We start from the raw sequence: 25555 nt of genomic DNA on the forward strand, positions 1-25555 counted from the left end.
GGCAAAGATGTGGGGGGCAATGGGAGGGAGATGTGGGGTTATAGTGCAGAGATCTGGGGTGCAGTGGGGCAGAGATGTGGGGTTAGACTGCAGAGATGTGTGGGGCAATGGGGCAGAGATGTGGGGGGCGATGGGGCAGAGACGTGGGGGGCAGCGGGGAAGAGATGTGGGGTGCGATGGGCAGGGGATGTGAGGTTACAGTCCCCTGTCACCCCACTGATCCCCCACCCCGTCAGCCGTTTTTTGGGGGGTCCCTGGTCCCCTGTCCCCCCGATGTCACCCCATTGATCCCCCACCCTGTCAGCCATTTTGGGGGTCCCTCCACTGTCCCTCACCCCATCAGCCGTTTTTGGGGGGTCCCGTGTCCCCCACCCCATCACCTATTTTTTTTGGGGGGTCCCTGCAGGTTGCAGCCCTTGCTGTGCCCCCCTTGGGGAGCCCTGAGGGCCCCACACACCTCCCGAGATGAGCAGCAAGGACCCCCCTGAGGTCTCAGGTGAGGGCAGGGGGACACGGGGGGGGACCTTGGGGACAGGGAGGGGACACAGGGGACACTGGGGGGGCGTTGGGGACAGGGAGGGGACACAGGGGGGACACTGAGCCATCCCCCCCGGCAGAGAGGGGACACCTGAAGGTTTTCCTGCCCCGGAAGTTGGTGGAGTGTCTGCCCAAATGTCCCGTGCTGCCCAAGGAGCAGCTGCGCTGGAACACCAACGAGGTGGGCACTGGGGGGCACTGGGGGGCTCGGGGGGATCGTGGAGGGGATGTGGGGACACGAGAAAGGAGATGGGAGGGATGTGGGGTGGGAAGGAGGAACTTGGAAACATGGGAGGGGATGTGGGGACACAGGAATGGGGATGGAAGGGACTGGGATGTGCAGGAGGCATCTGGAGCTGTGGGGACACAGGAGGGGGCTTGGTTTGGGATGGGGGGAAAATGGGGGACAGGGGCAGGACAGGGGACATCCAGACCGTGGGACAGCAGGGGTGGGACAGCAGAGTGGTGCAGGGTTGGGGGAGAGGGGACACAAACTTGTCGCCTGTCCCCTCCCCAGGAAATCGCCTCGTACCTGATCACCTTTGAGAAACACGACGAGTGGCTCTCGTGCTCCCCCAAAACCAGGTGTGGGGATGCCCTGAGGGGCTGGGGGTGGCCTGGGGGTGCCCGGGGGGCTCCCAAGGACCCCCTGACCCCGTGTCCAGGCCGCAGAACGGGTCGGTGATCCTGTACAACCGCAAGAAGGTCAAGTACCGCAAGGATGGCTACTGCTGGAAGAAACGCAAGGACGGCAAAACCACCCGCGAGGACCACATGAAGCTGAAGGTGCAAGGAGTGGAGGTAGGGGGCCCCCAAAACACAGCCCCCCACCTCCCCAAAAAACCCCTGGTGCCACACAAAAAGCCTCCCTTTGCATAAAGGTGCCCCTGGTTCAGGTATGGGCAGCTGGGGATGCACCTCTGGGGGGTGTCAGGACACACAAGAGGGGATCACAGGGGGCTGGGTGCCCTCAAGGGACACTTTTGGGATGCTGGGGACACCCAGTGGGCGGTTTAGGTGGTCCAAGATTCCCAGTTGTGTGTCTAGGCGTGCTGGGAGGTCCCGAGCTGGGGGTTTGGGGGTGTTGGGAGGTGCCCAAAATGGAGTTTGGGGGTGCTGGGGATCCCCAGCGGGCAGTTTGGGGGTGTTGGGAGCAGCAGAGGATGGTTTTTGGGTCCTGGGGGGCAGTTTGGGGGTGTTGGGAGATGCCCAAAATGGGTTTGGGGGTGCTGGGGATCCCCAGGGGGGGCAGTCTGGGGGCGTTTATTTCCTCCAGCCCATGCAGCTAAAACTCTGGGGTCACCCACACTTGGATGTGAGACCCCCGTAGGCTGCAGGGACCCCCCCAAATCCGTCAGGACCCCCCCCAGTCCGTGCTGTGTCCCCTCCCCAGTGCCTCTACGGCTGCTACGTGCACTCCTCCATCGTGCCCACCTTCCACCGCCGCTGCTACTGGCTGCTGCAGGTAACTGGGGAGGGGGCCAGGACCCCCCCCCAGGGACCCCCCCAACCCCAGTATGCCCCCCCAGAACCCTGACATCGTGCTGGTGCCCGACCTGAATGCGCCGGCCATGGAGGAGTGAAACCCCCCGGCTTTGCAGCCCCCCCCCGTGCTCAGGGACCCCCGGGACCCCCCCGGGACCCCCCCCACACCCAGAGCTGCCCCCTGTGCCCCCCAGAACCCCGACATCGTGCTGGTGCACTACCTGAACGTGCCGGCCATGGAGGAGTGCGGCCGGGGCTGCGCCCCCCGGCTCTGCAGCCCCCCCCTCTGCTCGGGGGCCCCCCCGCTCTGCGACCCCCGGGAGTGGCTCAAGTGGTCCCAGGAGGAGCTGGTGGCTCAGCTGCGCCCCATGTGTGAGTGGGGGGCGGCCCCCGGGGGGCTTCTGCATCGGGGGGGTTTGCACGTAGAGGAGTTGGGGCAGTGGGAAGGGGAGAGAGGCCCTAAATGCTCTTTTTTGACAGATTTTTTAATTTCTTTATGAAATTCTGCAGGGTAAAGTGGGGCTGGGGAGGGGGAGAACACCCCAAACCAAATTCTGGAGGAATTTTGTGCTTTCCCACAGGATGGAGTGGAATGGGGGGCTCTGTGGGGCTGTTCTGGGGGGCTGGGCAGGGGCTGTGGGGCTGTTTGGGGGTCAGGGAGGGGTTGCACCCCCCAGCTCTGTTTCTGAGGGATCTCCCCCTCCGTCCCGCAGTCCACGGGGTGAAGTGGGGCTGTGGCAATGGGGGGGCCGCCCCCGGGCTGTCCCTGGAGCAGCTGGTGCAGCACGTCCTGGAGAGGCACCAGGCCCGGCCACCCCCCCGCACCCACGCCTGCCTCTGCGCCGGGGGGCTGGGTGAGACAGAGCCCCCCCGGGACCCCCAAAATCCTGGGGAAACCCTCGAACCCCCAGGGAATCCCCCAAAACCCCCAGGGGAAACCCGGGGAATCCCCCAAAATCCCAGGGAAGCCACCGAAACCCCAGGGAACCCACTGGGAACCCCAAACCCTGGGAAACCCCCAAAACTCCGGGGAACCCCCCAAAATCCCAGAGAACCCCTCCCAAAACCAAAGGGAACCCCCCAGCACACCCAAAACCCCCGGGTAGCCCCCCAAAACACCAGGGAACCCCCCGGGACCGCCCAGAACCCCTTGGGAACCCCAAAACTGCCCCTGGGACCCCAGAACAGCCCCTGGTACCCCAGAACAGCCCCTTGGGACCCATGTGGAACCACCCCAAACCCCTCGGGACACCCCCAAATTCCTCTGCTCACTCTGAACACCCCGAATCTCTTTGGGACTTTCCCAAAATCCCCGTTGTGACCCCAAAACCTGCCCCCACCCCAAATTCTGCCCCCCGCTAACCCGCCCCCCCTTGCTCCCCCAGGCACCCCCGGCCATAAGTGCAGCAGCACCAAGCACCGAATCATCTCCCCAAAACTGGAGCGGGGAGGGGTCGCCCCCCCTGGGGACCCCCCCAAACCTGCCCCCTCCTCCCCGGACACCACCCAGCCGTCCCCCGCCCCCCCCGAGGGACCCACCCGACCCTCCCCATTTCCGCCCCCATCCTCGGGGGGTGGGGGGTAGTAATGGGGGGGCTCTGCCCCTGTTGGTGGTCGCCAATTTGGGGGGGGGTGGGGGGGGCGCGGCGGCGCCGGGGGGTCCCGAGCAGCCCCTGGGGCTGACCCCGAGCCAGCACCTGGTGGGGACCCCCGAGGGGTCCTGCCCCACGGCCCCCCCCCCCGCTGCAGCCCCCCACCACTGCCTTCGACCCCGACTGCTTCCTCAACAGCCCCCGCCGCGGGCAGACCTACGGCTGCGAGGCCGACCCCCCCCCCGGCGCGCCCCCCCCGGCCCCCCCAAAGCTGCAGGAGGAGGAGGAGGATGAGGAGGAGGAGGAGGAGGAGGAAGGAAAGCGGGGGGCTGCAGCCCAGGACCCCCTCCCTGCCGCCGCGCCCCCTCCCCAGCCCGCGTTCCCCCTGCCCTTCCCCGAGCTGCTGCTGGGGGGTGGGGGAGACACGGGGGGGGTCCTCCCAACCCTGCGCGACCCCCCCCCACGCCCCCCCCCCACCACCAGCTCCCCTCCTCCCCCTCGGGCCCCCCCAGCGACCCCCCCCCCCGCCGTGGCCATCACCGATTTCTCCCCGGAGTGGTCGTACCCCGAGGTGAGCGATTTGGGGAGGGGGTGTTCTCCCCGGGTGACCCCCCCGGTGACCCCCCCCGGTGACCCTCCCGGTGTGTCCCCCCCAGGGCGGGGTCAAGGTGCTGATCACGGGGCCCTGGGGGGACCCCGGTGCCTCCTACTCGTGTCTGTTCGACCGCACCTCGGTGCCCGCCGCGCTGGTCCAGCCGGGCGTGCTGCGCTGCTACTGCCCCCGTGAGTGCCCCCCACCCGCAAATCCCCTCCCCGCGAGGGTCTGTCGGTGCTCTGACCCCTCCTCTCCGTGTCTGTGTGTCTGTCCTGCAGCCCACGAGGCCGGCGTGGCCGCCCTGCGCGTGGCCTGTCCCCCCCGGCTGCTCTCGGCTGCGGCCCCATTCGAGTACCGGGCACGGGGGGCGGCCCCCGGGGCACAGCTGGACTGGCTGGCGCTGGACGGTGAGTGGGGACCCCCGGGACCCCCCCAGAACAGGACAAACCCCCCCAGGGATAGCACCCAAACACCTGCGTTCATTTTGGGGTCCTGTCGTGGTGGCCCCAAACCCATCCTTCTCTCCATGGAGTAACACTCTTTGGGGTCAGGGCTTTTGGGGGGGCTCAAAGAGGGTCAGGGTGCCCCCCTCACCCTTGGGCCCCCCCTCTGCAGAGGCCCAGTTCCGTCTGTCCATCCTGGAGCGCCTGGAGCAGCTGGAGATGCGTTTGGGGGCCCTGCCCCCCCCCGCGCCCCTTCCCCCCCCACGGGGGGCTCCTTCCGAGACCCCCCCCGAGCAGGTGAGGCCACCCCGGCACCAAGGTCCCTGTGTCCCCTGACGTTCCCTGATGTCCACACTGTGTCCTCCATGTCCCCTGACATTCCCTGGTGTCCCCAGGGGCCGGGCTCGTCCTTCGAGGCGCGGGTGGTGGCCGTCTGCGAGGCCATGATGGCGCGGCCGGGCTGGTCGGGGTCACCAGGGACAGCGCCGGGCACAGCGGGGACCTCGCTGCTGGCACACGGGGTGACGTTCCGTGGGATGACTCTGCTGCACCTGGCGGCTGCCCAGGGCTACGCCAGCCTGGTGGAGGCTCTGCGGCGCTGGCGGTGAGCAGGGATGCCTGGGGACACCTGGGGGCCTCACCTGGGGACAGAAATGGGTGTCCCCCCAAGCAGCGTCCCCAAGCAGAGGTGGCCCTCCCCAGCCTGTGACCCCTCGTGTCCCTGCAGGGCGCTGGCAGTTGAGAGCCTGGAGCTGGAGCAGGAGATCGACCCCCTCAATGTGGACCATTTCTCCTGCACCCCCCTGGTGAGGGGACACTGGGGACATAGGGAACACTTTGGTGGTGACACTGTGGCAGGGCTGGCAGTGCATCCCAAGGGCATGGGGCACAGCGTGGTGTCTCAGGCAGGGCTGGGGGATACCAGGGGTGGCACCTGGACACAAGTGACACCCTGGGGACACCGCTGTCCCCTCGTTGTCCCCAGATGTGGGCGTGTGCCCTGGGGCACCGGGAGGCGGCGGAGCGGCTGTGCCGCTGGGACCGGCGGGCGCTGGCCGTCCCCGACACCCTGGGCCGGCTGCCCCTGGCCCTGGCCCGTGCCCGCGGCCACCTGGCCCTTGTCACCCGCCTGGAGGAGCTGCAGGTGTCACCCGTGTCCCCTCGCTGCCACCTGCCCGGCCTGCGCGTCCCCTCCCCGCTGTCCGCCAGCCCTGACACAGGTATGGCCCCTTGTCCTCCCTGTCCTCTGGCACTCTGTCCTGGTGTCACTGTGTCCTGTCCCTGGTCTCCACCCCCCTGGGTGTCACTGTCACCCTATCCTCACCCTGTCCCCTTTTGTGTGCTCCCAGGGCATCACTGGTCCCCTCCAGCCTTTTGACCCTGTGTCCTCCCCATGTCCCCTGATGTTCCCTGTCCTCCTCCAGCATCTTTGTGTCCCTGGAATGCCCCCATGGTGTCCCCTGTCCTCCTGCCATGTCCCCCATGTCCCCATGTGCCCTCGGGATGTGTCCCCCCATCACTAACCCCCCCTGTCCCTGCCATGTCCCCGTGTCCCCAGGGCTGAGCACAGCCAGCAGCCTCTCGTCCCCCTCGGGGCTCTCCGAGGGTCCCGGCTCCGTCCCGCTGCCCCCCGGCCCCTCCGGGCCCCCCGAGGATGACACCTGGGGGGTGGCAGTGCCCCCCAGCCCCCCTGAGGACGCCCTGGCCCCGCCCTCTGACGCCCTGCAGGTAAAGGGGGGGACAGGGGCTGGGGACACCCCTGGTGCAGACCCCCGATGTCCCCCTGTGTCCCTAGGCCGAGGTGGGGACACCCCTTGTCCTTTGTCCCCAGGCTGAGGTGGTGACCCTGGCCCGCCAGATCATCGAGGCCACCCCCGAACGCATCAAGCAGGAGGCGCCAGGGGGGCCCCCGGGGGCACTGGGAGCACTGGGAGCACCGGGAGGGACCCCGGGGACACCAGGCACAGCAGGGACAGCGGGGCTGGGCGCTGCCATGGCCTGGCTGGCCACGTACCTGGAGAGCGTGGACCGGCCCCCCACACCTGGGCACAGGTACCCTGGGGTTCCAGGGGGGCACCCTCAGCTCCCCGGGGGGGGGGTCACAGGGACCCCCTTGGGAGGGTCCTGTGGTACTCCAGTGTCTCCATGGGGGGGTCTCCCACATCCTCCACACCCCAGAGTCCCCCTGGGGGCACGCCCTGGTCCCTGGGACACCCTGGGGACATCCTGTGACACTCCTGGGTGTGTCCCCCCCCATCCCCCTGACCCTCCTGTGCGTGTGTCCCCCCCAGGGCAGAGGTGGCCTCGCGGGGGTCCCCGGGGGTCCCCGAGCGGCCGCCCCCCCCCTCGGCGGCGGGCTGGGCCGAGTTCCTGAATGCCTCCGGGGGGGCTCGCGGCGAGGGGGGGGCCGTGGCCCTGCTGACCCTCAGTGACCAGGAGCAGCACGAGCTCTACGAGGCCGCACGGCTCGTCCAGGGGGCCTTCCGCAAGTACCGGGTGGGTGCTCACCCCTGAACCCCAAAATCTACCCTGGGACCCCCCCCCGGGGCTCCCCTGCACCCCAAAACCCACCCACGGGCTCCCCTGCACCTCAAAATCCCAGTGGGCGTTCCCTCCCTGCACCCCAAAACCCTCCCAGGGCCCCTCCAGGGGCTCCCCTGCACCCCACAACACCCCTGGGGCCCCTCTGGGGGCTCCCCAGCCCCACTGACCCCCCAAACCCCCCCCTGGCTCCCCAGGGCCGGAGGCTGAAGGAGCAGCAGGAGCTGGCGGCCGCCGTCATCCAGCGCTGCTACCGCAAGTACAAACAGGTACCGGGGTGTGGGGGACCCCAAAACCCCCGGGACCCCTGCCAGGCACCCCCGAGAGCCCCGGGGACCCCAGACCCCCAGGGACCACCCAGAACCCCCCTAACCCTCTGTCTCTGCCCCACAAGCTGACCTGGATCGCTCTGAAGGTAACGGGGGCAGTGTTGGGGTCACCCAGATGTTTGTTTGGGGCCGTTTTGGGTGTTAGGAGTCACCCAGGTGTTTTTGACGCAGGGGTGCTGGGACACTGTGGTGACACTGAGGTGACACTGGTGTCCCTTGCAGTTCGCGCTGTTCCAGCAGATGACGCAGGGGTGCTGGGACACCGGGGTGACATTGGGCTCCCTGTTTGAGGGTGCTGTGACACTGAGGTGACACTGGTGTCCCTTGCAGTTCGCGCTGTTCCAGCGGATGACGCAGGCCGCCATCCTGATCCAGAGCAAGTTCCGCAGCTATGCGGAGCAGAAGCGCTTCCAGCGCCGCCGGCGGGCGGCCGTGCTGATCCAGCAGCGCTTCCGCAGCCTCCGCCAGCACCGGTATGGGCGGGGGGCACCCGGGGGGTGCGGGGCAGGGGGCACAGGGGGCTCACCTGCCCCTTCCGTCCCCCCCAGGAGCACCTTCCTCACCCTCAAGCAGGACCAGGCAGCGAGGAAGATCATGAGGTTCCTGCGGCGCTGCCGCCACCGGTACAGGGACAGGGAGGAGACAGCAGGGAGGGGACAGGGAGGGACACCGTGAGGTGTCACACAGGATGGGTGGGGACATGGGAAAGGTGTTCCCAGGGGTTTGGGGACAGGTGGTACCGTGGGTGCAGAGTCCCAAAAAAGCCTGACCCCACCCCAAATTTGTGTGTCCCTGGCCCAGGATGGAGGAGCTGAAGGAGAACAAGGACGTGGAGAGTTTACAGACACGGGGCCTGGCCTCGTGACCCCCCCACGGGGTTGGGGGACCCTCAGTGCCCCCCCCACGGGGGTCCCAGGTGTTGGGGGGACCCTCAGTGACCCCTCCACGGGGGTCCCAGGTGTTGGGGGGACCCTCAGTGCTCCCCCCACAGGGGTCGCAGACGTTGGGGGACCCTCAATGCTCCCCCCATGGGGGTCCCAGGCACGGGGGGAGCTCCCCTCGCTGTCCATTCCCCCCAGGCGTGTCTGTGTGTCCGGCTGTCCCCGTGGGGAGGGGCAGAAGGGGGCAGGGCTGCCCTGCACCCCCTCCCCATCGCCCCCCGCCCCTCCTCCGCATGCCCCCCCCCGCCCCCCCCCCGCCCCGTGGGGGCTCTTTGTACAAAGTTCCATTAAAAAACAATGAGGAAGCGGGAATGGAAAATGCGGTGAGTTTGTGTTTGTGGGTGGGGAGGGGACACTGGGGGGGACATGGGGAAGGGAAGGAGGGAGGGAGGAGAGATCGCTGGGGGGACATGGCGGAGAGGGGACAATGGGGGGACATCGCTGGGGGCGCGGGAAGACCCCGCAGAGCTGGAGGTACGGGCCCTTTAAGGGCAGGCCACGCCCTCTGGGCCAGATCACGCCTCCTAGGCCGGGCCACGTCCCCTGACGTGCCACGCCCATTCCCCGCTCCGTCCCAAGCCCCTCCTGCGTCCCCGGACGTGATGACGCAGGCAGACGTCGGGGACGTGTCCCGCGCGCGGCGGCGGCGTCACGCATCGCCCCGTCGCAAGATGGCGGAGCTGGACTTGCTGGGCTCCATCCTCAACTCCATGGAGCGGCCGCCCGCCGCGGCCGACGGCGAGACGCGGCGCCGGGCGCGGGGTCAGCAGGGCCGGGGAGGGCGCGGAGGCTCCGGGGCAGCGGCCCCGGGCGGGGAGCGGCGCGTCCCGGCCCTTCGCCCTCAGAACCCCCCCGACCCCCGGCGCCCGCCCACAGGCGAGGCTCCGCCCCCAGCACGATGGCCACGCCCCCTGTGCTGATTGACAGCGGGGGCCGTCTGGCCACGCCCCCGCCATGTCCCCCGTGTGGCGCTGTTGATCGCAGGTTACGCCCACCGCAGGCCACGCCCCTGCCCTGGTCAGAGGGCGCAGGCCCCACCCCCTCCACCCCCCGAGAGTTTTTTTGGGGTCCCGGGAGATTTTGGGGGTCCCCTGAGGTTTTGGGGCTCCCCTGAGGTGTTTTTGGGGTTCCTCTCTCCGTGACCCCCCCCTTGTCCCCCCCAGAACAAGCTGCTCGCATGAAGAAGCTGCAGGAGCAGGAGAAGCGCCAGAAGGTTGAGTTCAGGAAGAGGGTGAGTGGGGGGGCTTGTGCATTGCTGGGGCGTTTTGGGTTTTCCCCTACGAACCCCGGGCTCCCCTGCCCCGTCCGTCTGTCCTCCCCAGCCTGTCCGTCTGTCCCCAGATGGAGCAGGAGGTGTCCCAGTTCATCCAGGCCACGGGGGAGCCCCGGCGCCGCTTCCAGCCCATGAGCAAGATCGAGAGGAGCATCCTGTGAGCCCTGGGAAACTGGGAGGGCACTGGGGGGGTACTGGGGGCATACTGGGGTGATACTGGGGGCCACTGGAGGTACTGGGAGGGCACTGAGGGAACTGGGAGGGCACTGAGGGAGTAGTGGGAGGGCACTGGGGTGGTACTGGGGGCACTGGGAGGGCACTGAGGACACTGGGGGTGTCCCAGTGGTGGCACTGGGGAAAACTGAGGGTGTACTGGGGCAGCTGGGGGCCCCCCTGGGAGGGCAGGGACCCCCGTGGGGAGCACAGGGATCCCCCTGGGGCCCCCCAGTGCCAGCAGCTCCCTGTTGTGCCCCCAGGCACGACGTGGCCGAGGTGGCTGGGCTGACATCATTCTCCTTCGGGGACGACGAGGACAGCCGCTACGTGATGGTGTTCAAGAAGGTGGGGGACGGTGGGGGGTGTGCTGGGGGGGTTACAGAGCCTGGGGGGACACCGCTGTCCCCTCCTGGGTGCTGGCTGTTCCCTGGAGGCTGGGGGGGTGACAAGGCCCAGGGTGACCCCACTGTCCCCTCCTGGCTGTCCCCATCCCGCCCAGGAGTTCGCACCCTCGGATGAGGAGCTGGAGGCGTACCGGCGGGGGGAGGAGTGGGACCCGGCCCGTGCCGAGGAACGGCGCCGCCTCCGGGTAGGCGGGGCTTAGAGTGGGTGGGGTTTACCTGGAATATGGGTGGGGTTTAACTGGGATATGGGTGGGGCTTAGCAGGGCGTGGCCACATGGGTGGGGCATGTATGTGTGATGGAGGGAGGGCATACCTGGGTGTGGCATGGGCTCGGTGGGTGTGGCCCGGGTAGGCGGGGCTTAGTGTGGGTGAGGTTTAACTGGGATATGGGTAGGGCTCATCAGGGCGTGGCCAGGTGGGCGGGGCATGTAGGTATGATGGCGGAAGGGCTTACCTGGGTGTGGTGTGGGCTCGGTGGGTGTGGCCTGGTGGGCGGGGCTTGTTGCTGACTGCTCACCTGCAGGAGCTGGCGGCACAGCAGGAGGAGGCGGAGCTCGAGTCTGGCCCCGCCCCCCCGGGCCCCCCCAATGATTACAAGGACAAATACCGGCACCTTATTGGCTGCGAGGCTGCCAAGGCCGCTGCCCGCACCATGGAGGCCAACAAGGCCTACGGCTGTGGTGAGTGGGGGGTCTGGGGGGGCTCCTGGGGGTATCCGGGGGGCTTGGGGGGTCCTGGGGGGCTTGGGCAGCCTGGGGGGGTTGGGGCATCACTGAGGGTCCCTCCCATCCCCCCAGTGCCCGTGGCCAACAAGTGGGATCCCATGGAGCCGCTGGGGGTCTCTTGGGGCCTCCTGGGGGTACCCAGGGAGAGTTTGGGCAGCCTGGGCTGTCCTGGGGGGTCTGGGGGTCGCTGAGGGTGTCTCCCGTGCCCCAGTGCCCGTGGCCAACATGCGGGGTCCCATGGAGGTCCTGGGTGTCTCTGGGGGGCTTGGGGGGGTCTCTGGGGGGGTCCTGGGTGTCTGCGTCCCTTCCCCAAACACCTGGGGGGTCTGGGGGTCGCTGAGGGTGTCTCCCGTGCCCCCCAGTGCCCGTGGCCAACAAGAGGGACACACGCTCCATCGAGGAGGCCATGAACGAGATCCGGGCCAAGAAGCGCCTGCGGCAGGCGGAGGACGAGGGGGGGGCCGGAGGGGCCGCGGGGGGGCCCTGTGTGTGATGGGGGGAGGGGTGGGGGGGTGACCCCCTCCCATGGGTATTTAACAGCGGGGGGAGGGGGATGGGGCATGCAGAGGGGATGATAAAGAGCCTCGTTCTCCTCTCATGGTGCCCGTGGTCTTTGGGGGGGCTCTTTTGGGGAGGGGGCACCCCCATGTCTGCAAATCTCTTTTGGGGGGGCGGTTTTGGGGAGGGGGGCACCCCCACATCCCAGATTGTGTGTGTGTGCATCCCACTCCCCAAAAAAAACACGGGTCAGGAGCTCCTGGTACTTTACAGAGGTTTTTGGGGTGGGGGGAGCCGTTTGGTGGGGGGGCCAGGATGCCCTTCCCCCTCCTTCTTGGCCTTGGGGGATTTTGTGCCCCCGAACCTGGTTTTGGGCATTTTGTGCCCCCCCCAACTTGGCCTTGGGGGGTTTTGTGCCCTCCCAACTTGGCCCCCCAGTGCCAACAGTGCCCTCCAGTTCCATCAGAGGCCCTCCCAGTTCCATCCCAGTGCCCTGCAGTGCCTCCTGGTCCTCCTCAGTGTCACTCTCCTGCCTCCCAGATCCATCCCTGGGGTGTCCAGGCCCCAAATCCCTCCAGAGACCCCAAATCCCTCCATACATGGATGCACCTTGGCCAAGGGTCCAGGGGCATCCAGGCCCCAAGACTGCCCTTCCAAATTCCTCTCCCTCCACAGGCAGAGGGACCCCAGTGCCCCCCCCTCCATCTCCTGTCCTTTCCCACCCTTTCCCACCCTTCCCCCACTGACTTTTCTGCAATTACCAGAAATTCGTGATGGGACCCCAAAACCCCGTCACCCCCTGCCTTGGGGCGCTCCATGTCCCCAGCACTCCTGAGTGTGTCACCACAACCCCAGCGCACCTCCAGGACCCCCCCTCATCCCAGCACAACCCCTGCCCCTCAGCTGTGAACAAATCTGTGATTCCCGTGGGAATCCGGGGTCTCCTGGGTGGATCTGGGGGGCCCCGGGGTCAAGGCCAAAGTCCTGGGGGTCCCAGCCCAACCCTGGACGCCACAGGCCGCCCCCAAAAACGAGAAGAACCCCACCATGTCCAGTGCCCTGAGCTGACCCCAACCCCTCCCCCCCCCATCCCACGAGGGACCCTCAACGACCCCAGACCGCCCCCCTCCCCAATTCCTGGGACACCCAGAGGGGCCCGGGGGGAGTTCGGGCCCTTCCCACCCTTCGCTGCCCCCCCTGCCCCGCCCCCTCCCCCCCATCCCTTCGCCCCTCCCCCTCTCCGGAGGGACCGGGGTCACATTCAGCTCCCGCCGGGGAAGGGAGAAAAGGGGCGGGGCCACTTGAGGGGGTCCCCAGGTATCCCCCCCGGGTCTGGGACTGTTTTTAGCCCCCCTCAAAGGTCGCTATAACGCGACCCCCAGCCGGGGGGGCTGCAGCGCCGCCCGAAGGCGCTAGGGGGAACAGGAGCCGACAGAAGGGGAGGGGGCGAGCCGGGGGGGCACGCGATTTTGGGGGTGCAAATGGTCCTTTGGGGGGAGAGCTCAGCCCCTAAGGAGTCCCGGGGTGGGGGAGGGGGGAGCTCAGCCCCATGGGCCCCACAGCGTGGGGGAGGGGCGGTGGCTTTGACCACTTCCCGGGGAAGTTCTTGCGGGGGGGGGGGGGGCGGGGCCGGTCCTTTTATTAGGGGGGGGGGGGAAGGGGCACCCCACGAGGCCTCGACCCCCCCACACTCCAGCCCTGTTCTGGGGGTCTCGGTACCCTCGGCCCCCCTCGGGGGGAGATGATCCCGAACTCCTCGGTTTCCCCCCCAGCCCCTTTCCCCGTCTTCAACCGCCGAGCCCCTCCCCCACCCCGGGGCAGGAAGTGAAACCGCTGCCCCTCCCCCCGGAAAGTCCCGCCTGGGTCTGACTCAAACCGAGCCCCGCGGGGGGACGGGGGGGGGGGGGTGTCCCGCGCCCCCCGACTCACACCGAGCTGTCGCGACCCCCCCAGCGACCCCCGAGAGGGGCCCAGAGCGGGGCGCGGTGTCGCGATAAGGGCGTGTGTGTATCCCGGAATAACCGGGAATCGCGATATACAGGGAGGAGGCGCAATAACGAGGGATTCGTTATCAGTCTGGGGGGGTCACGATACCCGTGGGGGTGTCGCGATAGCGGGGGAGGGGGTCGGAATAACAGGGAAGAGGGGGCACAATAAAGGGTGGGGGTCGCGATAATGGGAGGGATCTGATTAACGGAAGCGAGCGCCGGGATACTGAGGGGGTGTTCGAATTTCGATGTATCGTGATAATCGCGGGATGCAGAATAGGAGGGGTTTGGATTGAGGGGGGTGGCGGGCGCAGCGAGGGAAGGGATCGCGGCGAACGGGAGCGCCGGGATCGCGGTAACGGCGCGGGCCGGGCCATCGCGGAGGGCCGCAATGGGCGGGAGATGTCGCGATAGTCAGGGGAGGGTCGCGATAAAAAGCCCCCCATCCCCCCCAAAATCGGCGCGCGCCCTCGGCGGCACGCGGGACGTTCCGGCCCCTGGCTCCGCCCCCGTTAGCCCCGCCCCCGTTAGCCCCGCCCCCTGCGGCCCCTATGAAAACCGCCGCGCGGCGCCTCCGCTGCTCCTCCGCCGCCGCCGCGCCTCGACTGCACCGCGCAGGCGCCGAGCGAAAAGCCCGCCCCTTTCCCCGCCGAAAGCCCCGCCCCCCCGCGGAAGGCCCCGCCCCCCGCGCCCCGCCCGCCCGCCCCGCCGCCGCCATGAGCGGGTGGGCGCCCTACGTGGAGACGCTGCTGGCGGACGGCACCTGCCAGGATGCTGCTATCGTCGGCTATCGCGACACCCCCGCCGTCTGGGCCGCCGCCCCCGGCAAGACCTTCGCCAATATCACGGTGAGCGGCGGGCGCCGGCGGGGCCGGGGGGGGGTGCCGCGCGCTGAGGCGTTTCCCGCCCAAGCGCGCGGAGGGCGGGGGACCCGGCGGCCTCTGAGGGGCGGGGCTGAACCCCCCCACCCCTCCCGCGACGGGCTCCGGGAAGGACAAAAAAGGGAGAAAAACGCAAAAGCGCCAGCGTGGAGCGCGGCGGGGCGGGGTGGGGGGGCTCGGGCGCTGCCCGCGGTGCCGGTACCGGGGGAGGGCTGGTACCGGGGGGCCCTGTAGGCCGGAGAGGGGCCCAGCGGAGGGGCAGCCCCCTCCTCAACCGCGCTCCGAGTGTTTCGGGGGTCGCGGTTGGGCGGGGAATGGGGGGATGGGCGAGCACCACGTGCTCCGGCGACCTCCGTCCCCGGTTCCCGTTGCTTTTATGGCGCTGCCGGGAGTGGATGGCGGGGCTCTCGTGGAGGGGGACGTGGAGATGTGGAGGAACCCCTCCCCACTTAAAAACCCTCTAAAAATGCGCGGAATGCGGCCACTTCCCGGTGGAGGAGGGGCGGCCGGGGCTTCCTGTGGGGGAGGGGCGGCGCGCGCGCACCCCCCTCCCCCCCTCCCCACTTCCCCCCAAGGAAATTGGGGGGGGTGGGGGGGTGGTGGGAGGGAAGAAATTTGGGGAAGCCCATGGTAGGAAAGGGGGGGCTACCGGCGCCCTGGTCCCTGTCTGGGGTCAATTGGGAGTTACGGGTGTCCCCGGGATGGGGGGGCACCCCAGGGACCGTGTCGGGGCTCATTGGGGTCCCGGTGGGGGTGTCTGGGTTCGGTGTGGGGTCCCGGGGCGGTTCGCTTGAGGGCTCCTTTCTGGGGTTCCTGCGGGGCTGCTTTTGGGGTTCCTGATCTGTTCTCCCCCGTGGCAGCAGCGGGTGGAAGTGCTGGCCTTGGAGGGTCCCGAGTTTGGGGGGCTTTGGAAGATCCCTGGACGCTCGGGCCCTCTTGTGGGGACACTTCGGGGATCAGGGTTCTCTCGTGGGGTCTCTGGCGGGAGTCATGGGGGTCCCGGGACACCTGGGTCCCTTTTATGGTCATGGAGTGGGAGTTATGAGAGTCCCTGTTTGCCGAGCGCCCTGCAGGGGCCCTGCCCGGGGCATTGGCTTTGGGGGTCCCTGGGTGGGGGTCTTTGGGGTCCCCTTGACCTGTCCCCACCCCATCCAGGGTTTGGGAGCCCCCTGGGTTTTTAGGGTACCACTGACCTGGCCCCACCCCTGCAAAGTGACATGCCGTGATCAGGGGAGGCTATGGTGGTTCCCCACAGGTCTGTTTGGGGGTCTGTGCTCTGTTTCTGGGGTGCCCTGACCTGTCCCCACCCCATCCAGGCTTTGGGGGTCCCTGGGTGTGGGTCTCTGGGGTCCCTTTGACGTGTCCCCACCCCTGCAAAGCGACAGGCTGTGATTGGGGGAGCTATGGCAGTCCCTCATGGGTGGTCTGGGGGTCTGGGCTCCGTTCCTGACGCCTGTCCCCGCAGCCAGCGGAGGTGGCGGCGCTGGTGGGCCCCGAGCGGGGCCCACTGCTGGTGCAGGGGCTGACGCTGGGGGGGCTGCGCTGCTCCGTCATCCGCGACTCGCTGCTGGTGGAGGGCGAGCACAGCATGGACCTGCGCACCAAGGGGGCTGCTGGAGCACCCACCTTCAACATCACGGCTGCCATCACCAACAAGAGTGAGGGACTCTGCTGCTGCCCCTGTCACCCCTGAAACTGCCCCTTGTCACCCCTGAAACTGCCCCCTGCCGCCCCTGCCACTGCCCCGTATCACCCCTGAAACTGCCCCCTGCCACTGCCCCGTATCACCCCTGAAACTGCCCCATGTCACCCCTGCCACTCCGTGTCACCCCCTGCCCACCTCCCTGTCACCCTATGTACTGCCCCCACCTCCCTGTCACCCTGTGTCACCTCCCTGTCACCCCGTGTAACCTCCTGACCAGTTCCTGTCACCCCCCATGACCCCAAGCCTCCCATGTGTTTTATGCCATCACAGCAGTCACCCGGTGTCACTCCCCAGGTGCTCCCCCCTCCCCCAGTGCCACCCTGTGTCCTCTCCCTTGCACAGCCACGTCACCTGCCCTGTCACCTGTGTCACCCCTGCCCTGCTTCCCATTCCTGTCCCCCTCCCCTTTGACCCACAAATTACCCCGTGCTAACTCCTGCCATCCCTTCACCCCTGCCCTGTCTGTCTGTGCCCCCTGTCTGTCTGGGGAGCCTTGGGGTGACCCCAACCTTGTCCCCTCTCCCCTTTGACCCACCTCCCCACAACTTACCCTGTGCTAACTCCTGCCATCCCTTCATCCCTGCCCTTGTGCCCCCCTGTCTGTCTGTCTGTCTGGGGGTACGGGGAGCCTCGTGGTGACCCCCACCATGTCCCCATCTCTGCAGCCATCGTGCTGGCCATGGGCAAGGAGGGCGTGCACGGCGGCTGCGTCAACAAGAAATGCTACGAGATGGCCAACCACCTGCGGCGCAGCCAGTACTGAGGGGCTGGGGGCCACCCCGGGACCCCCAGGGACCCACCAGGGACCCCCAGGGACCAGCCAGGGACCAGCAGGACCCCGTCCCCCTCCCCCAGCCCACCCCCTGATGATCCCCGCTGCCGGCAGCAATAAAGTGCCCTTGTGGGGATCCCTGTGCCTCGGGGCTTTTGGGGTGCTGGGGAGCTTTGGGGTGCGGCTCTGCCTCCACCCAGGGCGGTTGCCCGGGTCCAAGGGTGCTGCCGTGCCCTGGGGGGACAAAGTCCAGGCTGGGGTGGGGGTGACGCCGCAGCTGCCGCCCCACGGGGCCCTCCCCGCCACCCCCCGACTCTCAGCAGGCAAAGTTGGGGAGCAGTAGCTTTATTGGGGGACACAGGCTTTATTGGAGGGCTGCACTTGTGGGGCAGGCTTCGCTGGCATTGGCGGAGGTCAGATGGGGGTTGTAGGATGGAACAAGGGGGGTGGGGGACATATTGGGGGGAAACAGAGGGGCTGTGGGGAACTGGGGGGCAGGAACCCTAGGTATCCTGGCAGGTTGTGGTACAGGGCCCCCCCCCCAGGTGTTCAGGGGGTGGTGGGGGCCAGAGGTGGGGGTTGGGGAGGTGCTGGGATGGGTTGGTGTGGGGGATGGGGTGGGGCAGGGGGAGATGGGCGGGCTGGTGTGGGGTGAGGAAGGCAGGGTGGGGCAGAGATGGGGGTGTGGGAAGGCTCTGTGGGGTACAGCAGGAGATGTGCAGCAGGACCTGGGCAGGCGGAAGCAGCTCCCGGTGCCGTCGAGTCGAGGCCATATAAGGGCAATGTGGTTGCTCCGGCGCTTCCTGCTCCCCCCCCTCACCCCCTCCCCGTGTGACTCACGGGAAGGGGGGAAGGGCCCGCGGCTGCTCCACGGCGGGAATTGAGGCAGATTTGGGGTATCAGATTGGGCTGTGGGACTGTCCTGTCCCCTCACCCAGGTGTGGGGGTCCCCACCGTGCCTTTGCCCTTGCTGTGAGGTGACCCCCATGGCTGTGAGGTGGGGGCACACTGTCACCCCATCAGTGTGGGGCCATTGCACCCCTGCATCCTGCAGGACAGTGTCCTTGTCCCCCTCTTGTCCACCCTGAAGGACAGTGTCCTTGCCCCCCCCTCCCACACCATGTCCAGGTGATTCTGTCACCTGTGACACCTGTAGGATGTTGTCACCTATGTCATCCCTGCCACCGTGTGCCCCCTGGTGTCCCCAACACCTCAGGGGTACCCCGAAACTGGGGAGGCTAGAGGAGAATGGAAGGGCTGGGGAGGGGGTGGTGTGCAGTACCCAGTACCTCACCAGTGACTCCCAGTTAGAACCAGCAGTAGAGGTCAGCGGGGTATGCCAGCATGAGTAGGGGGACTCGGAGTGACCCCGGTGCCACGCAAGATTGCCCCCAGTACAGCCGGACATCCTTCACTGCCCCACAGTGACCCCATAGTGCTTCCCAGTGACCCCAGAGTGCCTCGCAATGACCCCAAAGTGCCTCCCAGTGACCCCCAGTGCGCTCAAAGCGCCTCCCAGCGATCCCCAGCGTACCAAGCGCTTCCCCTCACAGCCTCAGAGCCTTCCAGTACCTGACAGCGCCCTCCAGTGTCCCAAATGCTTCCAATATCGCCCAGCGCGCACCAGTACCCCCCACCCAGCACTCACCGGCTGGAAGAGCACGGGACAGGCATCGCCCCAGGGCGCAGAGCAGCGGCGGGACCGAGTTCGTGAGGCGCCGGCCGCCGGCCGCCGGCCACCGCCCCCTCCCGCCGCCGCCGCCGCCGCCGCCGGCTCCCCTCAGCCCCCTCAAGATGGCGAACTCTCGCGAGAGAAGGGCGGAGCTACTTCGCCCCAGCCACTCCCCTCGCTTACCGAAGAACTCCCCGCCTAAACGCGCTTCACCAATGAGAGGTGAGAGCGCGGAACACGCCCCCCCTTTGGAGGCGGAGCTTCCCGCCCAGCCGCGCTCCCTGCGCGGGGCCCCCCGGCCCGGGCGGCGCGCACGCGCCCCGCGCAGGCGCACTGGCGCCGCGCCCCCCCGAGTCACCTTGGGGCGCCGCCGGTGCCGGACCCGGGACCGGACCCCGAAACCTCCCCGGGACCGGACCCCGAGACCCCCCGGGACCGGACCCCGCAACCCCCCCGGGACCGGACCCCGCGACCCACCCGGTACCACGGCCCGGCCGAGATGGCGGCGGTACCGGCGGCTGAGAGGCCCAAGACCTCCCCAAAATCCGTCAAGTTTCTCTTCGGCGGCTTGGCCGGGTGAGAGCCCCCTCCTATATCCCCCTCATCTCCCCCAAATTCGGGACACCGCACTCCCAAACCGAGAACCCCCCTACCAGAGCCTTCAGAGCGCCCCTAAAGCACCCCCGGTGCCCCTCGTAATCCCTCAGCTCACCCCAGACCCTTTAACTTCCCATCACTGCCCCCCGAAGCCTCCCCCCAATCCCTTCTGTGCCCCTCGAGTGCTCCCCAAACCCTCTTCAGACCCCCCCCGATCCTCCCCCAAATCCCTTCTGTGCCACTCCTAACCCCTCAGCTCCCCCCAACCCTTTAACGTCCCATCACTGCCCCCCAGAGCCTCCCCCAAATTCCTCCTGTGCCCCTCGAGTGCTCCCCAGACCCCCTTCAGACTGACCCAACCCTCCCATCACTAATCAGCTCTCCTCCAAAATCAATTAAAATCTACGGAACCTTTTCAAAGCCCCCGAAATTCCATCCAGCTCCCCTCAAATCTCCTTCATAGATCCCCAAAACTCCTTCAGGCTTTCTCGTCCCCCTGGGTTTCACCTGAGTGGACTGTGGGTGGGTTTTGGAGGGCTGTGAGTAATTTTTGGGGCCCTACCTGACCCCCTTTTCCTTCAGGATGGGGGCCACGGTGTTCGTGCAGCCCCTGGACCTGGTGAAGAACCGGATGCAGCTGAGCGGGGCCGGGGCCAAGGGCCGGGAGTACCGGACATCCCTGCACGCCCTGGGCTCCATTCTGCGCCACGAGGGGCTGAGGGGCATCTACACCGGGTATGGGCCCCCCCAGACCACCCCTGAACCCTCAGACCCCCTGGGAGTCACTCCCATGCTGCAGGGGGTTGCTGATCACCTCCATGGGATACAGCCCCCCCCCAAAACCTCAAAACCCCAAGCACCTGCCAGCCTCGAGCTCTTTCCTGCTCCACTCTCTCCCCATTTTTGGGACTCCTGCCATTCCCTGTGTGCCCCCCAGGCTGTCAGCGGGGCTGCTACGCCAGGCCACCTACACCACCACCCGCCTGGGCATCTACAGCGTCCTCCTGGAGCGTTTTGGGGGAGCTGACGGGACCCCCCCTCCCTTCCTGGCCAAGGCAGCCATGGGCATGACCGCGGGGGCTGCGGGGGCTTTCGTGGGGACCCCAGCTGAGGTGGCGCTCATCCGCATGACAGCTGATGGCAGGTAAGCCCCCAGCCCTCCTGAACATACCTGCAGCCCCCTGAGTCTGCTTTTTTGACCAAAATCGCCTTTTTTTGCCCCGAATCCCAGGCTACCCCCCGGCGAGCGCCGTGGGTACCACAACGTGTTCGACGCCCTCGTGAGGATGGCGAGGGAGGAGGGGGTGCTCACTCTGTGGAGAGTACGTGGGGGCTGTGGGACCCCTGCCAGGACCCCCCTGCTGCCTCCCCGGGGATGCTGGGGGTGTCCCCGTGCTCTGGGGAGGGGCATTGGGGTCTACCAAAGTGCCACGTGCCATCCCAGGGCTGTACCCCACCCACTGTGGTGAGGGGGGAGATCATGGTCTAGGGGGAAAGTGGGAATGCAGGGGGGGGTGTCTGTGGTGGGGGGTCTGAGGGTGCACAGGACTCACCTAAACACGCTTTTGTCCTCCAGTGCTGTGTCTCCATGCTCTGGGGAGGGGGATTGGATCCCCCAAAATGCCATGTGCCACCCCAGGGCTGTGTCCCCACTGTGCTGAGGGGGTCTGTGGGCTGATGTGGGAGGTCTGGGGGTGCGCAGCTTACCCAAACACCCCATTTTTCCCTAGGGCTGTGTCCCCACTGTGCTGAGGGGGTCTGTGGGCTGATGTGGGAGGTCTGGGGGTGCGCAGCTTACCCAAACACCCCATTTTTCCCTAGGGCTGTGTCCCCACTGTGGTGAGGGGGCAGATAATGGTCTGTGGGGGGATGTGGGGGGTGTGGGGGCACTGCTTACCCACACATCCTTTTCCCCCAGGGCTGCATCCCCACCATGGCCCGTGCCGTGGTGGTCAACGCCGCCCAGCTCGCCTCCTACTCCCAATCCAAACAATTCCTGCTGGACTCCGGTGAGCTCAGGGGGAGGGTCTGAATGTGGGGGAACCCTAAATCCCACTGCACTCTTCTCCCCTCCCCACCGTTCCTCTTTGATGTTTTGGGGTGCCCCCAGGGCATTTCCGTGACGACATCCTGTGCCACTTCTGCGCCAGCATGATCAGCGGGCTGGTGACCACGGCCGCCTCCATGCCCGTGGACATCGTCAAGACCCGGTGGGTGCATTGCTGGTGGGGTCCCTTGCTCCCCATTAGATAACCACAGGTAGGACACCCCAAAAACCTCCTGTTTAACCCCCAAATTCTGCCCGACAGGATCCAGAACATGAGGACAATAGATGGGAAACCTGAGTACCGCAACGGGCTGGTGAGTGAGGGTGGCACCATTTGGGACCCCCCTTTAATTTAGGGGGGGGCTTCTTTAAGCCCCCTTTAATTTGGGAGGGGCTCCTCTACCATTTTGGAAATGCCCTTTCACAACCGGGGGGGTTCCACACCATTTTGCGTGTGTTTTCCCTGTTATTGGAGGTGGGGGGAGAAATTCAGGTCATCCTGAGGAGATGCCCATAATTCTGGGGAGCTCCCCTGGCATTCTGGGAAGCTTCCGCATTATTTTCTAGGGGAAATCCCTGTAATTTTGGGGGGGCAATCCTTGTCATTTTTGGAAGGCTTCTCATAATTTGGGAGGATTCCCCATCATTTTGACAGTGTCCATGTTATTCCAAGGAAGTTGCCCATCCTTCCTATGGAAGAGCATCCCTGGATTGTTTTTTTGGGGGGCTCCCCTATTATATTGGGGGGGCTCCCCCGACACTCTGCCCCTCCTGCAGGACGTGCTGCTGAAGGTGGTGCGCTACGAGGGCTTCTTCAGCCTCTGGAAGGGCTTCACCCCCTACTACGCCCGCCTGGGCCCCCACACCGTGCTCACCTTCATCTTCCTCGAGCAGATGAACAAGTGGTACCAGCGGCTCTTCCTCAGTGCCTGACACCCCCGGGGGGGGGGTCGGGGGGCATCTGACCCCATCCCGTGGGCCTTCCAGGGGCACTTGACCCCCACTGAAGGGGTTTTGGGGGTGTCTGACTTCTCCCTCAGGTGCTGTGGGGGTGCCTGACCCTCCCCACACCACCAGGGGCTGGGGGGAGGTGGCTCTGCTGGAGTGCCTGAGCACCCCCATATCAAGGCTATGAAGTGGTCCTGGGGCCCTATGGAGGAGTCTTGGGCCCTATAGGGGTGCAGGACCCACTCCTTGGGGCTGTAGGGATCCCTGGGGCCCTGTGAAGGGGCCCTGGACCTGATGCAGAGGTGCTGGATCCCTCCCATGGGGACACCAGGGGATGCCTTGTCCCTGTGGGGCAGCCCTCTCTAAGGACTGCAGGGCGCCCTCCCCCTGTGCTCCCCTTTCCCACCCCTCTGGGGGTTTTGTTACCAGCCAATATCAAGGTCACAGTGTGGGGCAGGAGCCCCCCGAAATTTCCCCCCTCCCTCCCCATCCACCCTGTGCTTCGTTAACGAATCATGGATCGTGATCATATAATTAAAGCAAGACCCACAGACACTGGGGGGTGATTTTTCTCTGCCAGGAACAGGCTGACAGCAGGGGACCCCAAAGGCACACCCCAGCAACATCCAGCAGAACTGTTTATTGTGTCCCCACACCAAACTGGGGGGTCCTGGGGCGGGCTCACCCTCACACAGCGGGGCCACCGTCACCCCAGGGCAGGTCTGATCCAGCCAGGACTGTCCGTTCCACCCCCTCCTCCGTGATGGCTGCCAGCCTGATGACACCCCCGCTGGAGCCATCCCTCACCATCGCCAGGGCCAGGGCTGGGGGAGCACAGGTCAGCACCCCCCAAACTGCCCCTGCTCCCAAATCCCCTCAGCACTGCCCCCAGATCCCCTTCCAGGGTCCCCCAAACCACCCCTGTTCCCAAATCCCCTCAGCACTGCCCTCAAATCCCCTTCCAGGGTCCCCCAAACCCCCCATATCCCCAAAATCCCCTCAGCACTGCCCCAAAATCCCCTTCCAGGGTCCCCCAAACCCTCCATGTCCCCAAAATTCCCTCCCAGGACAAGCCCAAATGCCTTAATGCCAGCCAAACTCCTCTGTGCCCCCAAATGCCCTTCCAGGACCCCAGGCCCCCTCTCAGGACCCTTCCCCATATCCAAATTCCCCAAAATGCCCCAAAACCCACCGCGGGCGACGAATTCCTGGCACTGGGAGCGGCTCATGCCAGGCTGGAACGTGGCATCCAGGAATCCATAGATATAGGAGCTGCCTGAGCCCCCCACGGCGAAGGGCTGGCGCAGGAGGAGCCCCCCCATGGGCACCACGTACACCTGGGGGGCACAGGGGGGGCTCTAAGGTGCTGTGGGGCAAAGGAAGGGGCTGTGGGGCAGAAAGGAGGGGGGGGCTGTAGGGAAAACATGGGGTTATGGGGCGGAAGGGGGCCCTACAGGGTGTAAAAAAACGACATTCCAGGGCAGAAAGGGGAATGCTGCAGGGCAGAAAAGGGGACGTGCTGGGGCAGAAAAGGAACACGCAGCAAAGGCAGCCCACCTGTCCTCCCCGGCGTGGGTCCCAGCCTGCCACAATGATGCCGGCGCTCAGCTCCTCGCGGTAGCGGTAGCAGCTCTGCTGGAAGAGGCGCGCAGCCGTGCGCACCCGCGGTGGCTCCTCCAGCTCCACGCTGCGGGGCAGGGCCGGGCGTGGGGCTGGGGCCGCCTCCCCCGGGCCCCCCGGCCCTGCCCCGTGCCCCGGGACCCGCGGGGGTACCTGTGGAAGGCCAGCTGGTAGGCCACGGCGTCAGCCACCGCCTGCGTGTCGGCCGCCGAGCCCGAGCGGCAGCAGAAGATGCGGTCGTGGACGGGCGTCAGTTTGTCTGTCACACGGTTGGCGATGTAGGCCCTGGGGACACGGGGGGTGGTGTCACCAGGAGAGCCACCCAGCTGCTGGAGGTGGCACCACAGCGACAGGCCCAGGAGAGCCACCCAAGGTGGCATCACAGTGACACCCTGACAAGAGTGATAGCCCCATGATGCGGTCCCAGGCCTTCGTGACGTCACTGATTACGTCACAGCGCTCACCCGGTGGTGGTTCTGGAGTCGGCCCCTATCACGACACCTCCATCGAACTCCACGGCCATGATGGTGGTCTGGGGAGAGGGGAGGGGAAGGAAGGGGCTGCGCTGAGACCCCCAGCCCCAGAGAAACCCCCTGCCCCACAGCAGATCCAGCCCCGCCGCACAGAAACCAACCCGTGCCCCACAGAAATCGTCTTCCCAAAGAACTCCCGGCCCCACAGCAGTTCTCCCCTCTCCAGACGAACCCCCCTGTGTCCCCCTCTCCAGGGGGGGTCCCTCTGACCCAGATTCTCCTTTCCACACTCCTCAGGGAGCTCTGCTCCCCCAGCCCCAATTCCCAGAGGAACCACCCTCCATCCTCCGCAGAGGAACCACCCCGTGCCCCCCTCTCTAGGGAGTTCCCTCTGCTCCCACATTCCCCTTCCCCCACTCCTCAGGGCGCTCTGCTCCCCCAGCCCCAATTACCCCCTCAGCCGCACACCGGAGACCCTCTGCCCCGCAGCGCGCCCCCTCCGCCCCACGACGCTTCTCCTGGCCCATAAACGTCCCCAAGGCGACTCCGCAGCCCTCCAGGAGTGTCCCCCCGCCGCACTCACGCCGGTGCTGACGGGCTCCGCCGTCCATTCCCGGTGCGGCCCGGCGGGGCCCGGCCCGGCCCGCGGCTCCCACACCGTCACCGCCGCCATCTTCCGCCGCGCTTTACGGCGGCGCGGCCGGCGCGGCGGGCTTGGCTCGGCCCTTTACGGCAGTGTCACGGCAGCAAGGGGGGGAGATGGCGGCTGCCCGCTCTGGTGATCGCTCTTCTCCTCGGGAATAAAACTGCCGCTTCTCCTCGGAAATAACACTGCCGTTTCCCCCGCGCCCCAAGCCGTGCCTAACCCGCCATCTGACCGGTGCGGAGGCGCCGGTTGCTGCTGGGGCCTGTCGGCGGGGGTTACCTGGGCACACCTGAGCTCCTGTGGGGGGGCGGTTCCCAGGGGGATCTCTCAAGGAAGGATGGTTGGAACGTGCTCGGTCGCACCTGAGCACGGAACAAAGCTCCAAGGAAAAACCGCGCCATTTCTTCGTGTTAAGGGGTTCACTTGAATGAAGCTCTGAGTTTTTCAGCATTTTAAGGGTTAGGGGTCTGGGTACCAGGACACTGGGTACCAGGTAGGGTTAGGGTACAGGTGTAACACTCATGGTGGGACAGCACCAGAACCCTTCCAGCAGATCCAGACAGTTACCCCAAGGCTTGAGGGTGGCAGAGGCTGGGAGCTGAGGGAGGAGCAGGGAGAGGGGACAGT

At 66.9% G+C, this 25555-nt stretch overlaps 5 protein-coding genes across 6 annotated transcripts; 4 read left to right on the forward strand and 1 right to left on the reverse strand.

The window, feature by feature from the left end:
- The first annotated feature begins 225 nt into the window (after window positions 1–225).
- Window positions 226–8782, forward strand: CAMTA2 (calmodulin binding transcription activator 2). The gene is given in 25 exon segments (XM_036406085.2): window positions 226–496; window positions 618–718; window positions 1055–1122; window positions 1203–1338; window positions 1931–2002; window positions 2217–2394; window positions 2736–2876; window positions 3408–3586; window positions 3588–3770; window positions 3772–4041; window positions 4044–4136; window positions 4138–4185; window positions 4271–4397; window positions 4488–4616; window positions 4825–4949; window positions 5048–5256; window positions 5380–5458; window positions 5638–5872; window positions 6211–6380; window positions 6484–6704; window positions 6944–7148; window positions 7391–7462; window positions 7853–7995; window positions 8071–8145; window positions 8324–8782. Coding segments are annotated over 25 exon segments (3354 nt in total). The 5' UTR covers window positions 226–465; the 3' UTR covers window positions 8388–8782.
- Window positions 8783–9050: 268 nt separating this feature from the next.
- On the forward strand, window positions 9051–11591 carry SPAG7 (sperm associated antigen 7). 2 transcript variants are annotated; one of them, XM_036406086.2, is made up of 7 exons: window positions 9051–9225; window positions 9627–9694; window positions 9805–9893; window positions 10213–10297; window positions 10452–10541; window positions 10880–11036; window positions 11444–11591. In XM_036406086.2, exons 1-7 carry the CDS (start codon window positions 9066–9068, stop codon window positions 11572–11574), a joined length of 780 nt encoding a protein of 259 aa, XP_036261979.1. In that variant the 5' UTR covers window positions 9051–9065; the 3' UTR covers window positions 11575–11591. The 2 variants fall into 2 exon arrangements, with proteins under 2 accessions (XP_036261979.1, XP_036261980.1); XM_036406087.1 differs by lacking the exon at window positions 11444–11591 and adding an exon at window positions 11154–11287.
- Window positions 11592–14175: 2584 nt separating this feature from the next.
- On the forward strand, window positions 14176–17061 carry PFN1 (profilin 1). The gene is made up of 3 exons (XM_036406081.2): window positions 14176–14415; window positions 15914–16106; window positions 16819–17061. The coding sequence occupies exons 1-3, from the start codon at window positions 14284–14286 to the stop codon at window positions 16914–16916; spliced, it is 423 nt and encodes a 140-aa protein (XP_036261974.1). The 5' UTR covers window positions 14176–14283; the 3' UTR covers window positions 16917–17061.
- A 1911-nt stretch (window positions 17062–18972) lies between these two features.
- On the forward strand, window positions 18973–22744 carry SLC25A11 (solute carrier family 25 member 11). Its single transcript, XM_036406079.2, has 8 exons — window positions 18973–19173; window positions 19777–19929; window positions 20132–20338; window positions 20426–20516; window positions 21113–21203; window positions 21305–21404; window positions 21504–21555; window positions 22019–22744. The coding sequence occupies exons 1-8, from the start codon at window positions 19097–19099 to the stop codon at window positions 22172–22174; spliced, it is 927 nt and encodes a 308-aa protein (XP_036261972.1). The 5' UTR covers window positions 18973–19096; the 3' UTR covers window positions 22175–22744.
- Window positions 22745–22752: 8 nt separating this feature from the next.
- PSMB6 (proteasome 20S subunit beta 6) lies at window positions 22753–24987 on the reverse strand. The gene is made up of 6 exons (XM_036406080.1): window positions 24866–24987; window positions 24274–24341; window positions 23963–24094; window positions 23747–23876; window positions 23382–23526; window positions 22753–23013 (listed from the first exon to the last, which is right to left on the reverse strand). The coding sequence occupies exons 1-6, from the start codon at window positions 24953–24955 to the stop codon at window positions 22877–22879; spliced, it is 702 nt and encodes a 233-aa protein (XP_036261973.1). The 5' UTR covers window positions 24956–24987; the 3' UTR covers window positions 22753–22876.
- Between the last annotated feature and the right edge of the window lie 568 nt (window positions 24988–25555).

Source organism: Molothrus ater, unplaced genomic scaffold (genome assembly GCF_012460135.2).
Source record: "Molothrus ater isolate BHLD 08-10-18 breed brown headed cowbird unplaced genomic scaffold, BPBGC_Mater_1.1 matUn_MA511, whole genome shotgun sequence".
Taxonomy (NCBI): domain Eukaryota; kingdom Metazoa; phylum Chordata; class Aves; order Passeriformes; family Icteridae; genus Molothrus; species Molothrus ater.

What these genes read in the sequence shown, in the direction of transcription:
- SPAG7 (XM_036406086.2), top strand. Translation starts at nt 9,066, where the DNA reads ATGACGCAGGCAGACGTCGGGGACGTGTCCCGCGCGCGGCGGCGGCGT. An exon ending in ACGTGATGGTGTTCAAGAAG is followed by an intron (nt 10,298 to 10,451) that starts GTGGGGGACGGT and finishes CATCCCGCCCAG; the next exon opens with GAGTTCGCACCCTCGGATGA. An exon ending in AGGAACGGCGCCGCCTCCGG is followed by an intron (nt 10,542 to 10,879) that starts GTAGGCGGGGCT and finishes GCTCACCTGCAG; the next exon opens with GAGCTGGCGGCACAGCAGGA.
- PFN1 (XM_036406081.2), top strand. Translation starts at nt 14,284, where the DNA reads ATGAGCGGGTGGGCGCCCTACGTGGAGACGCTGCTGGCGGACGGCACC. An exon ending in AGACCTTCGCCAATATCACG is followed by an intron (nt 14,416 to 15,913) that starts GTGAGCGGCGGG and finishes CTGTCCCCGCAG; the next exon opens with CCAGCGGAGGTGGCGGCGCT. An exon ending in GGCTGCCATCACCAACAAGA is followed by an intron (nt 16,107 to 16,818) that starts GTGAGGGACTCT and finishes CCATCTCTGCAG; the next exon opens with CCATCGTGCTGGCCATGGGC.
- SLC25A11 (XM_036406079.2), top strand. Translation starts at nt 19,097, where the DNA reads ATGGCGGCGGTACCGGCGGCTGAGAGGCCCAAGACCTCCCCAAAATCC. An exon ending in CTCTTCGGCGGCTTGGCCGG is followed by an intron (nt 19,174 to 19,776) that starts GTGAGAGCCCCC and finishes CTTTTCCTTCAG; the next exon opens with GATGGGGGCCACGGTGTTCG. An exon ending in ACAATTCCTGCTGGACTCCG is followed by an intron (nt 21,204 to 21,304) that starts GTGAGCTCAGGG and finishes GGGTGCCCCCAG; the next exon opens with GGCATTTCCGTGACGACATC.
- PSMB6 (XM_036406080.1), bottom strand. Translation starts at nt 24,955, where the DNA reads ATGGCGGCGGTGACGGTGTGGGAGCCGCGGGCCGGGCCGGGCCCCGCC. An exon ending in CGGAGCCCGTCAGCACCGGC is followed by an intron (nt 24,342 to 24,865) that starts GTGAGTGCGGCG and finishes CCCTCTCCCCAG; the next exon opens with ACCACCATCATGGCCGTGGA. An exon ending in GACTCCAGAACCACCACCGG is followed by an intron (nt 24,095 to 24,273) that starts GTGAGCGCTGTG and finishes CCGTGTCCCCAG; the next exon opens with GGCCTACATCGCCAACCGTG.